At 42.5% G+C, this 15919-nt stretch overlaps 1 protein-coding gene and 1 long non-coding RNA gene across 23 annotated transcripts in view; both read left to right on the top strand.

The window, feature by feature from the left end:
* Window positions 1-5937: 5937 nt before the first annotated feature.
* Window positions 5938-15919, top strand: part of PPP4R3B (protein phosphatase 4 regulatory subunit 3B) — a 75658-nt gene continuing 65676 nt past the window's right edge. For 20 of the 22 annotated variants that reach the window (XM_054546253.2, XM_054546260.2, XM_063713260.1 and 17 more), the window contains exons 1-2: window positions 6064-6403; window positions 8051-8106. In XM_054546253.2, the coding sequence (XP_054402228.1) occupies window positions 6262-6403; window positions 8051-8106 (198 nt within the window). In that variant the 5' untranslated portion in view covers window positions 6064-6261. 22 annotated transcript variants of the gene reach the window in all.
* The window catches only part of LOC129057538 (uncharacterized), an 8422-nt gene continuing 892 nt past the window's right edge, over window positions 8390-15919 (top strand). The window contains exons 1-2 of the long non-coding RNA XR_008522130.1: window positions 8390-12973; window positions 13707-15919. The exon at window positions 13707-15919 is cut by the window's right edge and continues 892 nt beyond it. This is a non-coding gene — a long non-coding RNA (uncharacterized LOC129057538). The remainder of the gene's footprint in view (window positions 12974-13706) is intronic.

Raw genomic sequence — 15919 nt, forward strand, 5'->3', positions numbered from 1 at the left:
TATTCCTAGCATCGATTTTACCGATACCTCATAGAGTAACATTCATGGGATTTAGGTGGGATTAACGTAACTTCCAGTTCCAGGGATAGGCCCTGATTTGCCCCAGCCAATCAGTGCTTGACATTCTCTAGACCACAAAACTCTAGGTTTAGGGGTGGACATGTGACCTAAATTAGTTTAATCACATTGAAACTGTGAAATATGTGAAAGAAACTCTCTTTTGATATGGACAAAGAACTACATAACCTTGGGAGATCCTGGCCACCATTTTATGATGCAAAAGGAGTAAGCCTTAGGATGAATCTGACAGCAGAAAGAAAATTGAGTGGTAGAAGGAAATCAAGTTCTTGCTGATACTGTGAAGTCACTCAGTCAAATCAACCTGCGGTTCACCTTATCTTCAGACTTCTCATTTATGAGAGCCAATAAATTCTCTTATCATTTAAAATAGTTTAAATTGGACTTTTTGGTAATTGTAACATTCCAAGGGGAATTTGTTCGAATGTGGCTTTTGTCAAAGAAAAAAAAAAAAAACCCAGGGGATTTGAAATAAGGAGTCCAAGAAGGCTCCTCCAAGGAAGTGATAATAGTGGCAACATTTAAAAGATAAAATGGGAGTTATTAGGAGATGATTGGTGAGGAAGAAAGCTCCAGACAAAGGGAATACCTGTGCAAAGACAGCAAGCACGGGCATGAGTCTGAAAAAAGAGTGTGCGGGTTCTAAGATGCAGCTGGAGAGGTAGGCAGAAGCAGGATGAAAAGGGCTTTTTAAGTCATTCAAAGGATTCTGGCCACTGAAATATTTTTCATAACATATAGGGGTGGATAGGATACATCGTATAACGCACATGACAGCCCCTCACAACAAATTATCCAGCCCCAGATGTCAGTGGTGCTTAGGTTGAAAAACTTTGCTCTAGGAAATTAACCTACAAAGATATTGGCATACATAAAACAACTTTTGCACAATCATTTGTTTGAAATTACAAACCACTGGAAATGACACAAATATACAATAAATGAGTTAAATAAATTAGGGTACATTTGTACAGTTGACGCAGGATTTTTCTTGGCCACTTTGACAGCCGGAGACCTCCGGCCGGCAACACCCCATCTACTCGGCCCACCAGGACGTGTCTGGCTTGTGCTCAGGCACGAATCCCGCAGCCACCATGGCCTCAGCCCCTGGCAGGAGGGGGTGTGTGAGTGAACGAGTGCAGGGCAGGAGTGGGCTCTGTGCGGGGCTTGCGGCTGGACCAGGTGTGTCACATTGAGGGAAATGTGGTGGCACCCAAACAGGAGTGCTCATGACCCTGAAGCCCCAGAGGGGATGTTACAGTATGCTAAGAGCTCTTTTAGTTCCGCCGTCTGCAGCCCAATGGACAGTGGCATGTTAACAGCTCTATCAGTCCCATTGCCCCACTTGGGCCCCTGGCTTCAGGACTGGCTCTGCCCCACTGCTGCTTCCCATCGCATTGTGTGGGACGGTTGCCCTCCACCAGCAGAGGGCAAAGGGCCACAGTGTGTACAGCCTTCTTTGTATCTGCGTTTGGTGGGTCCCGAGTTTTTGTTCCGCGTCCAAGAATGAGGTTACGCTGACAATCAAAGGGTTAGGAGGGTGGAGAAGAGTTTTATTTGAACTATGAAACAGCTCTCAGGAGAGAGAGGATGCAAGGGTGGTCCCTCACTCAAAGTCAGGTGGTCTCTCAGTGTGGCTGAGTCCACAGCTTTTTTTTTTTTTTTTTTTTTGTGAGATGGAGTCTCGCTCTTGTCGCCGAGGCAGGAGTGCAGTGGCGTGATCTTGGCTCACTACAACGTCCGCCTCCCGGGTTCAAGCAATTCTCGTTACTCAGCCTCCCAAGTAGCTGGGATTCCAGGCGCCCATGACCACGCCTGGCTATTTTTATTTTCATTAGAGACGGGGTTTCCCCATGTTGGCCAGGCTGGTCTCGAACTCCCTACCTCAAGTGATCTACCCGCCTCGGCCTCCCAAAGTGCTGGGATTACAGGTGTGAGCCACCGTGCCTGGCCGAGTCCACAGCTTTTATGGGCTCAGAATGAAGGCGTGCATGCTCATTGGTTTATGAGTATGCAAAAAGGCTAAAACAACAGCACCACTCAAAGGTAGGCACGACAGTGTAAAAAAACAATTAGGAAAGGGTATGTGTAAAATAGGTGAAGGGTGGGGATCAATCAGAAGAAAGCACGCCAAATGGGAAGAGAGGTTCTCAATCTGGTCTGTGGATTTATCCTGGTCTTGTGGCTAGCCTTTAAACTGTCCTCAGCTTGAAGGGTTTCACCAGGGACCTGCCCCTGTCTGCCTAGGATTTGTCTGCCTTTTGTGGCTATCACAGTGGGATACTATGCAGCCATTAAGTAGAATGAGTTAGCTCTATATATATACTGACCCAAAAAAAGGCTGTCCCGGGCGTGGTGGCTCATCCCTGTAATCCCAGTATTTTGGGAGGCTGAGGCAGGTGGATCACCTGAGGTCAGGAGTTTGAGACCAGCCTGACCAACATGGTGAAACCTCATTGCTACTAAAAATACATAAATTAGCCAGGCCTGGTGGGGGGCACCTATAATCCCAGCTACTCAGGAGGATGAGGCAGGAGAATCGTTAGAATCCGGGAGGCGGAGGTTGCAGTGAGCCGAGATGGCACCTCTGCACTCCAGCCTGGACTGTGTATGAAAAAAAGAAAAAAAGAAAAAAAAAGTGGGGGCAGGGGTTCAGATATGGTGGCTCACACTTGTAATCCCAGCACTTTGGGAGGTCAAGGCAGGCAGATCCCTTAAGCTCAGGAGTTTGAGACCAGCCTTGGCACCAACATGTAGAGACCCTGTCTCCACAAAAAATAAAAAGGAAGGAAAAGAATAGTATTCCATTACAGTCATGTGTCCCTTAACAATGGGGATACTTTCTGAAAAATGCATCATCAGGTGATTTTTTGTTGTGTGAACATCATAGAGTGTACCTAAACAAACCTAGATGGTGTAGCCTACTACAGAGGTCCCCAACCTTTTTGACACCAGGGACTGGTTTTGTGGAAGACAATTTTTCCATGGAAAGGGGGAGTTGGATTCTCATAAGGAGTGCACAGGTTAGATCCCTTGCATGTGCAGTTTACAATAGGGTTCTCGCTCCTACCAGAATGTAATGCCCCTGCTCATCTGACAGTGGGCAGAGCTCAGGCCAAAATTCTGGCTCCCCTGCCACTCACCTTCTGCTGTGCCGCCCAGTTCCTAACAGACCCTGTACCACTACTGGACCCCTACATACATATTTATATATAGTTACCTGTATATGCATAGAATATCTCTGGAATAGGACTAGATACATACTTTGTGGGCCCAGTGCAAAATAAAACCGCAGGGCCCTTGTTCAGAAACTTTTCTGAATTTCAAGTTAGTGATAGCAAAACATTAAACCAAGTGCCTATCTGTACAGGTCACCACCATGAAGCCAGCCCTGCTCTGGCAACATACACAGGAAAATGGAATAGAGGTGATTCCAAGAGGAAAATTCCATGAGTGGCAGGAGACAAAGACTAAAAGAAGACTTAGTTTTCACTATATATCTTTGCCTTTTTTTTTTTTTTTTTTTTGAGACAGTCTATCACTCTGTCCCCCAGGCTGGAGTGCAGTGGCGCAGTCTTGGCTCACTGCAACCTCTGCCTCCCAGGTTCAAGCGATTCTCCTACCTCAGCCTCCCAAGTAGCTGGGATTACAGGCCCCTGCCACCACACCCGGCTGATTTTTGTATTTTTAGTAGAGACAGGGTTTCACCACGTTGGCCAGGCTGGTCTCCATCTCCTGACCTCAGGCAATCTGCCCGCCTCACCCTCCCAAAGTGCTGGGATTACAGGCGTGAGCCACCATGCCCGGCCTCTCTGTCTTTTTAATTTCATATGTGTAAAGGCATTACTTATTCAAAACAACAAAAAAGGAAGGTTGTGGGCTTATTTGGTTAGCAACTCTTTGAAGTGAAACTTTGATGACTGCCTGAAGCAAAGAACATCTGCTGGGGAAAATGTGGTTATGGGGGGCCCTCAGACTTGGACAAGCACTGGGCCCTGTGCTTTGGAGGGGTCTGAAATCCATGGAATCATGGGACTATAGCCACCTGCAGCCCACTTTCCCTTTTTCAGACCATGCTGTGGGCACTCTAGAATTCCCTACCCCAAAAGCCAAGCCTGACTCCAGGGTCTGCACAATCCTCTTCCCAAGTTCAGTCTTCCTGAGGAGTAACCAAAGGGTGAGGCTTGGACAGAAGGCTGGAGAGTGTCTAACATCAGGCTCAAAAATCTTGTGAAGCATTCTCTGACTCTTCCAAGGCAGAAATGTTATTTTCCCTGAGGTCAAAATACATTTTGTCCACATTCATCACATCAATTAACTGGCTCTATTGTTATGTACTATATTATGATGATTTAGTTCAAGTACATTTTCTGAAGTCTCCTGTAGATTAAAAAAAAAAAAACTATGAATCCAGATTTTGAAATTATTTCTATCAGCATGTGTTCTGTACACACCCACGTTGTAGTGTACTGCTGAAGGGTGTCCACACTTAAGCGATCTGGTCAAAACATAAGCACGTTTTAACAAGACCATTGATTAGTTATGACTACAACTCCCAAGATGCACTGCAGGGTCAGTCAGTGTGTGCGTCTCACCTGGTTTTCACCCATCAGGCTAATGAGCTGCACAGAAGTGGCAGCTGAACAAGCTGAGAGACTGTATTAAAGAACGAATATAGCGAGTATGGGGAGCGGGCGTCTATGGTCCCAGCTACTCGGGAGGCTGAGGTGAGAGGATCGCTTGAGCCCTCCAGGCGGAGGGCTGCAGTGAGTCGAGATAGCGCCATTGCACTCCAGCCTGGGAAGCAGAGAAAGACTATCAAAAACGACAACAAAACGAATAAAGGGATTCTACCAAGAGTGAGCTGGACTGAAATAAACGACACGCTACTACGACCCAGCGCGTGACTATATCCACCGCACAATGTGCGACAATAGCCTCAATGCAGAGAGAATTCCTCCTTTCCTTATTCAGTGCAAGAGAGCCCTATAGAGAACGCATGAAATGCCCGCGAGAAACTCAGAAGTATCAAAACAATCACAGATATGTCAGGAAAGTAGCTCCCCGCCACTTCGCTAAACTTATCTGCAGATTTACTTTCCAAGGTTACAAACACAAGAAGAGCACTGTATTTTCATGAAGCGGAAAATGTGCTTTACAATCGCCAGCTAAGAGCCTTAACGGTGAAGCGCTCTGCGAGAAACAGGAAATCGTCAACACTTTCTGCATGAATTGCCTGGAGAGTTGTGTCCATAGATAATTCCCGGTTAGATGCTTAATTGTAACGGACTCCATAACGGGGTTTAGCGGGTTTCCATTCGGCTGAAAGGGCTCAACGTTCTTTCTTTTTCACAGAAAGGTTTAAACTTATTTTTCCTCCTCAGGCGGACGGAGCCAGCTTCCTTCCGTCAAGGTATGAGAACACTTTTCCTTCCTTTCTGTCCCTGGTTACTCCGGTTCAAGGCTACGTACTTCCCCCGTTTGCTTTGCTTTTTCCTCAGAGCTAAGTTCCTGGGAACGTCACATACTGGTGCCAGCCAACAACCTGACGAAGTGCGGAACCTGAGTCGCCTTCCACCTAGCGGCCTCTCGCGGCGCAGGCGGGGACGGGGAGATCGCCACAACCTCTCGCCCAATTGCGACTCCGCGCCAGGAGGCGGGGCCGAAAGAGGAGGAAGTCTCGCCAAAGTACTCCCGCCCCAGTCGGGTACCCCTCCTCGCGAGAGCGCCGAGCATTCCGGCCTGGGAGGCGCGTGTAGAAGCGGAGGTGCTGTGCATGGGACTTGTCGGCCGCCGTAGCCCCTGCTAGGACAGCCCGTGCGAGCCTGCTGGAGGAGGAAGAGAAAGGCAGAGAGAGTCGGGTTACAAGATGGCGGATCTGTAGTAGTTACCGCGGCGGCGGCGGTGGGAGAGCGAGCGAGCCCTGGGGGGCAAAGGGACGGGAGAGTGGGTGTATGCGGGGGTGAAGTGAGAGGTAACGGGGCCTCCGGGCGGAGAGGCCTCAGTGGCTCTTGTCACCCCTTCTCGCGGCTGAACCTTTGGAGCCATGGTGAATTCGGGCCTCTCCGGAGCCGCCGCCGCCGCCACCACCGCCACTACTGCCTCTACTGTCTCCCAAGAGTGAGGGGTACGGACGAGGTAAGCGAGGAGGCGGCGGCTGGAGCGGTGGAGTCAGCAGCCACCATGTCGGATACGCGGCGGCGAGTGAAGGTCTATACCCTGAACGAAGACCGGCAATGGGACGACCGAGGCACCGGGCACGTCTCCTCCACTTACGTGGAGGAGCTCAAGGGGATGTCGCTGCTGGTTCGGGCAGAGTCCGACGGTAAGGTTATCCGAACTGTAGAATAGGGGATAGTGCCTCTGGTTGGGGCACAGCCTGGGATTTAGGGTCCTGGGCCCGTTACCGTTGCTACTCCTTCGGGACAGCGCGTTGGTTCTGAACTGGCTCTTGTGTACGGCAAAAATAAAGTATTGTACTTTTGACTGGACTTATCCTCAGAGACCGAGACTCTGTCCGCCTCCTATCCCTCTTAAGGATTGGACTCCTTCCTTTCCAGTCCCTCCTCTTTTGAAGAGGGGAGAGTGTGAGAGAGAAGGGAGGAAGTAGTGAGAGACTAGGTACTGATGCCGCGCTAGGAGCTGACACCCTCCTCCCCCTTTATTCCTTTATTTTCCTATCCATTATACCTCTAGTACAAACGGTTTAGCGAAACTTTTCTTTCCGACTGTCGTTAAAAAAAAAAAAAAATTGTACCAACGGGCCCCAGGTGCCACAGTCGACAGGTGTTGGGGAAAACCCAAAGGCACCTTTTCCTGGCTGTATTGCTGACTGTTGCCACGATACATGGACACACAAGCACATACATCTTTAGTCTGGATTTCTTCGGGCTGCCTTTGTAGAAGGCGCTATGAGAAAGTGAATGCCTTACAATCTAAGCAAGTTGGGACACCAAAGCAGGTTGTAAACTGCTGTATTCTTTGGTTTATTGTAGTCATGTGAAGTATTTTAAATTACAAAATGTAGAGCCGTAATTAAAATGCCTTTCATAGTGTAATCTGGACTTGATTTGAACAACTGATATAGGCAGTTAGAAAAATAATCTTTGGTTTATTGTTGACATGTTTTGTATTCTTGCTCGTTCCCTTTTATTTTAAATAGTCATCACTTATTTCTCCAGAAGGTGTTCTTTTGTTCTTAATGAGGAAAGGATAAATGCAGCACTGTAATTTCTATACTAAGTATTTAATTCCTGTCATGATGTTTTTGTTTTGTAATTTGCATTATTTGTTAAACTGGGAATGCAATAAAACAACTTTTGTTAAAACGAATGGCTTGAAGTGGTCATTTAGACCTTAAAATTTTTATTTCAATAAAATTTTAATAGTCATCTAGTCTCCTCATTCCTTGGTTTCAAAGTTGGTTTTAGATGAATTTTTTCTTTAAGGGTGTACGGGAATAGGGTGAAATATTTTAGATTAAATATGAAGCCTAGATTTGGAGAGAAAATGTGAATTCGAATACATTTTATTAAGATTTCCAACTCGGTAAAAAGACATGAAAAGTTTGCGGGAGTTGGTTTAAATGTGTGTTTTTTTGGTTTTGTTTTTTTTTTTTTTTTTGGAGACAGAGTCTTACTCTGTTGCCAGGCTGTAGTGCAGTGGCGCGATCTGGGCTACTGCAACCTCTGCCTCCTCTCTCTCTCAAGCGATTCTCCTGCCCCAGCCTCCCGTGTACCTGGGACTACAGGCATGCGCCACAACGCCCAGCTAATTTTTGTGTTTTTAGTAGAGACAGAGTTTTACCATGTTGGCCGGAATGGTCTGTATCTCTTGACCTCGTGATCTGCCCGCCTCCCAAAGTGCTAGGATTACAGACCTGAGCCACCGCGCCCGGCCTTAATGTATATTCTTTTTTTTATTCAGGGTTTTATCATTTGAGATTTATGATGTATTATTTTGTATCTTTCAGGATCACTACTCTTGGAATCAAAGATAAATCCAAATACTGCATATCAGAAACAACAGGCAAGTAGTTGTTTATCTTTAATTTGAAAGACTTCATCTGTGATCAAGGAAGTATTAGTCTGAGAAAGGTGGGAAAGCTTTCCTGACAAGAAAAAAACATGTTTGGTAAACAAAGATCATGTGTATTTCTCTTGCAGGTTAAAAGTTTCAGACTGAAAAGTGAAAGTTTTTGTACTGGTGATAATTATCATTTTTGGATTGGGCCACTGTCGGTTTATTCTAAGATGTATTTATTAGTATTATTTAACTGTAGTTAGCCAAGTCTCTTCTATACCTTGTACATGAAACCTTTTATTCTGAGTCATGTTTAAAGGAAATGACATAGAATAAAATTCAAAGGGATACTCTTAAAGCAAGGAAAGCCTGTTTGTGGTGTGAAATTAAATCCTTTGACTCAAGTAAAGGTAGAGGTTTTGAAGTAGAAGCATTAAATCCTGCTCTTTAATTGTTGTGTATTTTTTAATATAGTAATCAATGGATACTTTATAAAAGTGTACATTACCAATTATGTAATTAACATTTTCTGTTAATATTTATTGTCTTGTTTGGGAAAGAAAATGTGTATTGTGTTTTAGCATGCCTGATTAATCTGAAAATGGTAGCAGTGATTCAATCTTTTTTATTCTGTGAATGTTTTTATTTTTATGAAATATATTAAAATTGAAAAGTATAGAGAATAACGGGTGTCTACTGTAACACCACCAGATTTAACAATGTTAACGTTATGCCATATTTGTTTCAAATATTTTTGTAATATTGAACATTATGGATAGAGTTAAAGCTTGTTTGTATCCATCCCGTTCTTTACATTCTCCATCCCCTACATAGGTAACCACTATTCTGAAGTTGATGTGTATTCTTTGTGTACATGCTTTTATACCTTTTCTGCATATGTATGTATCCATAAATAATATGTAGTCTGTTGTGTGTTTTTAAACTTTACACAGTGGATATCGTACTCTTACATGTATTCTGCAGCTTGCATTTTTCACACATTCATTTTGAATATTTGTTCATGTTAACAATGTAGATCTAGTTTTCTTTTTAAACTCTGTATAGTATTCTTATGTATGACATACACCTGTTGTTATACATTTGAATTATTCCCAGGTATTCTTTTTTGTGTGTGGTATGTAAAGTCACGATGGCAGAGATTTTTGAAGGAAGATAAATTATCTTAGGATTACATTTACAGCATCAGTGCCCACTTCAAGGTTTATGAAAATTTGGATGCCCAGAAACAAGTACTTCGTAGTTGGAGGAATAAAATTCTGTCTGTTGTGCAGCTTATTATTACAAAGTCTTACTGTTAAACAATTAATGTATATAACACATTCTTAATCAGTTATTTGAAATACTTTAAAATTTTCAATATTCAATTCATAGCTTTTTTCTCTGTTTAGAAAATATTGTGTGTCTTTTTTGATGGAGAAGCAAATTAAACATTTGTCCTGAATTGAAAACCTGAAGATGTTTCCTATACCTTAGACATTTTAAGGTAGACATTTAAGTAAATTTAATTTCTCAGTCAGCCAGGCAGCTCTTACTTTCTGTCTTTATACCGAATTTTTACCAGGTAATCACTTTTAGTTTGTTTTTGTTTGCTTGCTTCTTTGTGGGGAAAGAAATACTAATTTTGTTTTGTTTGTTTTTTTGTTTTGTTTTGTTTTGTTTTTTTACCATATTTCCCTTATCTGCATGAATATATAGTTATCAGGAACTTTGTTCTTAAATGTAACTAAGTCATAAGTCATAAACAGTTTCCTACAAATTTGGTTATAATAATGGATTCTCCTCAGATTGTATATAAGATCTTTTAGCTGTTGTTACTTTGGAAGCATCACATTATGGAGTAGGTTTGTATTTAAAATAGTCGCCCAACATAAGTTAAAAATACACAGTGATTCTGTGAATAGAATCATTAGGATATGTAGGTAATTTCATGTATAATGTTGCTCTACTAGAAAATTAGTTCTAGATAATTAGCATTTTTGTATACACTTAGTATAAAGTGTTGGAAAAATTGCATTATTTAAAAAAATTACACTATTTGGAAATGTTTTCTGTAATCACATTTAAATAATATACTGTTTGGGCTTTTTGGGCTTTTGTAATAGTTTATTTTTTCATTGAGCTTTTTTTTTTTTTTTTGGCAACATAACATTCAGGTGTATAAGAGAACTCTGGTAATGAGAAGAATACCGAAACACTGTAGAAGAGTGAAAAACTTGTGTGAATGATGTTACCTGTTTATTTTTGTTTAAATTGAGTACACTTTTCTAATTGAAATCATAGGGCCATTTAGGGGTTATGTTAAACTTAGTTTCTTTGTAATAGATATGGTTTTTCATATTTTCACCCAAATCTTCAATTTGCACTTCTGAAAATAATTTTTTTGAGAGGGTCTTCTTCTGTCCCCTAGGCTGGAGTACAGTGGTTTGATCACAGCTCACTGCAGCCTCAACCTCCTGGGCTCAAGCGATCCTCTGATTTCAGCCTTCTGAGTAGCTGGGATTATGGATGTGAGCCACCATGCTTGACTAATTTTTTTTTTTTTTTTTGAGATGGAGTCTTGCTCTGTCACCCAGGCTGGAGTGCGGTGGTGCAATTTCTGCTCACTGCAAGCTCTGCCTCCTGGGTTCACACCATTCTCCTGCCTCAGCCTCCCAAGTAGCTGGGACTACAGGCGCCCGCCACCATGCCCAGCTAATTTTTTGTATTTTTTAGTAGAGACGGGGTTTCACCGTGTTAGCCAGGATGGTCTCAATCTCTTGACCTCGTGATCCTCCTGCCTCAGCCTCCCAAAGTGCAGGGATTACAGGCGTGAGCCACCGAGCCTGGCCAACTTGACTAATTTTTTAAAAAGTTTGTAAAGATGGGGTCCCATTATGTTGTCCAGGCTAAATTTGCACCTTTAAAAAATTTATTACAAAACTTTGTTGTTGTTGTATTTGTAGAGACAGGGTCTCACTATGTGGCCCAGGCTGATCTTGAATTCCTGGCCTCAGGTGATCCTTTTGCTTGAGCACCTCCACGGTGCTGGGATTACAGGTATGAGCCACTGTATTCAGCTTAATTTGTAGTTATTTGAAGTTACACAAATTGAGATTTCCAAATACAGTAACATTTTTCTATGTTTGTTAGAATTATCCTTTGTAAAAGGCATCATTTAGGTTATTCAATAAATTAGTCTAGAAAGTTATTAATTTCCAAATATTACATGAAGTCTGTTGTTCATTAGTGGAGTTAAAATTTAAAAAAAAAAATTGTTTTCAGAGATGGGATCTTGCTATGATGCCCAGGCTGAGCTTGAACTCGTAGGCTCAAGTGATCCTCTCATCTCAGCTTCTCCAGTAGCTGGGACTGCACTAATGGGTTAAATTTTTTGTTTCCATTGGTGGGTTTTTTATTAAAAACTTAATGAGTAAGTGAATGAGATGTTTATAGTCCATTTTGCTGTATTAAAATATGTTGACTATGCCAGACATGGTGGCTCACACCTGAAATCTCAGCACTTTGGAAGGCCAAGACAGGAAGATCCCTTGAGCTGAGGATTTTGGGAACAGCCTGCACAACATAGCAAGATCCCTGTCTCTACCAAAAAAAATTCAAAAATTATCCAGGTGTGGTGGTGTGCAGCTATAGTGGCAGCTACTTCTGGAGCTGAGACAGGAGGATCGTTTGAGCTTGGGAGGTCAAGACTGTAGTAAGCCATGATTGTACCACTGCACTCCAGTTGGAGAGACAAAGCGATTTTTCTGTCTCAAAAAAAAAATTTTTTGAGTAAATTCAGAGGAGAATGTTTAACATTCTTCTTTTAACATTACAGTTTTAAAATGAGCCAACTACTAAATTGTGTGCTCAAGATACATCTTTTCTTTCAAAAATGAAGTACCAAATTGTGAGCCTAAAAGGAGTTAGAATGAGTCAAGCTGAATGTCATATGACTGGATATTGAAAAGTCATTATTGATTCACATCACTTTCTTCCTTACTGTGCACAGTACTGAAGTCGTTAATGGAAGAAGATGTACTTACCCAATAAACTTAAGCATTTAAACATGTTGGAAAGAGAAGAGAATTATATGATACAACATGAAATAACATACCTGATAGGTGTGACAGAAATTTTAAGTTACTTAAAATCAGTCCCACTGATACTGACTAAATCAAAAGCAGAGTCAAAGCCAGGTATGGTGGCGTGTGCTTGTGGTCCCAGCTACTTGGGAGGCTGAGGCTGGAGGATCACTTAAGGCCAGGAGTTTGAGGCTGTAGTGTGCTATGATTGTGCCTGTGCATAGCCATTGCACCCCAGCCTGGGCAACATATCTTAAAATAATAATAATAAAAAACAAGAGTCATACTAGGCACAGTGGCTCACACTTGTAATCTCAACAGTGGGAGGCTGAGGCAGGAGGATCACTTTAGTCCAGGAGTTCAAGACCAGCCTGGGCAACATATTGAGACGCTCTCGCTACAAAAAATATAAATTAGCTGGGCATGGTGACACACACCTGTAGTCCCAGCTGCTTGGGAATCTGAGTTGGGAGAATTCCTTGAGCCCAGGAGGTCAGTGCTGCAGTGAGCTGTTATTGTGCCAGCGCACTCCAGCCTGGGCGATAGAGCAAGACTGTCTCAAAAAAAAAAAAAAAAAAAAACCAGAGTCATAAGAATGTGTACCTGTTTAACACAATTGTGTGTTAATTGGGTTTAAGAAAATCCTCATTGCAGTTTTTTTTTTGGAGGCAGGATGTAACAGATGAAACAGATACAGAATGATAATAAGATAGCTGATAACAGTGTTTTACCACAGTCTTCACTGAAAGCCCATGAAAGCATTTCACACAGGCAACAAAGGTACAGAAAGGGTAAGATTCTTGACTGAGATTATACAGCAGGTATGTGCCAACACAAAACATAAAAAGTAAACTTGCATTCCACAGACTTAGAGCAGTAGAAAATTAAGGAAGAGGTTAATGTAAGCTGGAATCATTAAGAAAAACTTCATCCTTGGTGGTGGTAGTGGAAGGAACTGTGATAGGGAAGGAAATATACTTGCTACAAAAGGTATTAAGCCTATTTGTAGCAATGGTTTCTTTTCCCCCGCCCCCCCTTAATCCCAAATACGATAATACACGGGTTCAGAAGGGGACATTACAGGTTCTTGAGTAGGGGCCTAAAGTGATACTGTGTTTAAAGAAATGAGTGTGGCAATGTCATGAATAATAAATTGGGGAGGAGGGATAGGGTGGAGCAGAAGATCTTTGAGTAGCAAGACCTTTTGCAATAATTCAGATACAAAAAATGAAAGTCTATTCCACCACGGTAAATGGACTTGAAGGAACAGAACTCCAGTATATTTTCAAGAAAGTGCTGGAAAATTTGGTAAATGATTAAATATTAGAAGGAATCAAAGGTCACTGGTAGTGTTTTTGAGTCTGGCCAGGAAAATGATGGTTCTTTCCAGAAAGTGGGAAGTTAAGCAGGTTTACATTAATCTTTTGGTTTGAGGCTTATTAAAAAAATTTTTTTTTAGTATGTGATATATTAGCCCAGTTAAAAATTCAAAAGGTATTTATTGAAGTCTCTTTCCCATGCCAGATTCTGTCCATACAGTTTCCCTTGCTAGAGGCCACTGACGTCACCAGTTTCTTATATATCTTGCTGGAGGTATGCATATGTAAGCAAATATGCATACAATTGTATGTATTTTTTCCCTTTTATTGGTATACATCGTAGCATACTATATATTGTTTTGTGCTTTGCTTTTTTTTTTTCCATCTGGGCTTTGAAGTTACAGTAAAATAAATGGAAAGAGATTTTTGTTTTATTTTTTGGTTTTTTTTTTTGAGACGCAGTCTTGATTTGTTGCCGAGGCTGGAGTGCAGTGGCGCGATCATGGCTCACTGCAGCTTTAACTTCCCGTGCTCAGGCTCCCACCTCAGCCTCCTGAGTAGCTGGGACTATAGGTGTGCACACCATGCCTGGCTAATTTTTGTAGATAAGGGATTTTGCCATGTTGCTCAGCCTGGTCTTGAACTCCTGAGCTCAAGCAGCCCACCCACCTTGGACTTCCAAAGTGCTGGGAATACAGACATGAGCCGTCACACCCAGCCCATGAAAAAGTCTTAAAATGAACATCTGGGAATAGAGATAGGGTAAGACTTTCCGGCAGGAGATTCTAATTTAAGAATCATAAAAGGCCTAGCATGTCAGTAGTAGTCCCAGCTTTTCGGGGCTGAGGCAGGAGGATCACTTGAGACAAGGAGTTTCAGGCTGTAGTTCATGATGATCACACCTGTGAATAGCCAACTGCACTCTAGCCTTTTAAAAAAAATCAGATGAATTATGAATTTTTAGCTGCAAGGTAACCTCCTTTGAGGTAATAGCTATAAATTGAGAAAAGAACAGAGCTCAAGACTGAGTCTTGTTGATCTGACCACATTTATTCATTCATCCAGAAATACCTCATTGAGTGCTGCTTCTGGCTGGTCACTATCTTTCGTTTGGAATTTTTTTGGAGGCAGGGCGGTGGTTTTGAGATGAGACTGTCTCCCAGCCAAAAGCACAGTGGCATGATCAAGTCTTACGCAGCCTTGACCTCCTAGGTGCGATGCTCCCACCTCAGCCTTCTGAGTAGCTGGGACTGCAGGCGCATACCACCATGCCTGGCTAATTTTTAAATTTTTAGTGGAGATGAGGTCTCACTATGATGCCCAGGCTGGTCTCAAACTCCTACGTTTAACAGTTCTCACTCCTTGGCCTCCAAAAGTGCTGGGATTACAGGCATGAGCCTCCATATCCAGCCAAGTTGGGATTTTTAAAGTAAGCTTTTGAAGAGTTTATGCAAAGTGATGACATGATCCAAAATACGTAATAGTATCAATCTGTGGAATTGAAGAGAAGCAATAAGTGGGAAACTCATTGAGATATTGCTGCATAGTCCAAGCAAAAGATAATGTTGGATTGGATTGAGGTGATAGAGATGGACAGAGATGGATGGATTTTGTGATATATATTTAAGGTAGAATTGACAGGGCATGCGATGGGTCAGTTATTGGTAATCAGGAAGAAGAAAGATCAGTAACCGTTGACTGTTTCCCAAGGTCAGTCCTCAGCATTGGAAAAGAACTCTAAATATAAACCCCATTTAGTTTCTGGTATTTTGACAAGATCAGACAAAATAATTTAAAGTTAAGAATGAGGGGCTGGGTGCAGTGGCTCCCACCTGTAATCCCAGCACTTTGGGAGCCCAAGGCCGGCAGATCACCTGAGGTCGGGGGTTCAAGACCAGCCTGGCCAACATGGTGAAACCCAGTCTCTACTAAAAATACAAAAATTATCCGGTGTGGTGGCAGACACCTGTAATCCCAGCTACTCAGGAGGCTGAGGCAGGAGAATCACTTGAACCCAGAGGTGGAGGTTGCAGTGAGCCAAGATTGCACCACTGCACTCCAACCTGGGCAACAGAGTGAGACTCTGTATCAAAAAAAAGAAGAGCAAAAGAAAGTGATGATGAAAAGGTGCTCAGTTATCTTAATTGAGGTTTCATTGTTTACCTGGACCTTCTCAGAACATTGATTGTAGCCAAAATGGAAAAGGCATTGGATGGCTGGATAAAGGTTTTGGATTTCATTCTGTTAGTAATATCCATTGACCCGACTGTAGATAGTACTATCTATAGATCTAGTCACCGGAAGGACCAAGGCATGGTTAGAAGATTGCGGCTTTGAACCCCATCCACCATCCTCCAGAAGGGGAGAGGGGCTGAGGGTTTATTAATCACTAGTGGCCAGTGATTTACTTAATTATAT

The sequence above is a fragment of the Pongo abelii genome, chromosome 12 (genome assembly GCF_028885655.2).
Source record: "Pongo abelii isolate AG06213 chromosome 12, NHGRI_mPonAbe1-v2.0_pri, whole genome shotgun sequence".
NCBI classification, from domain to species: domain Eukaryota; kingdom Metazoa; phylum Chordata; class Mammalia; order Primates; family Hominidae; genus Pongo; species Pongo abelii.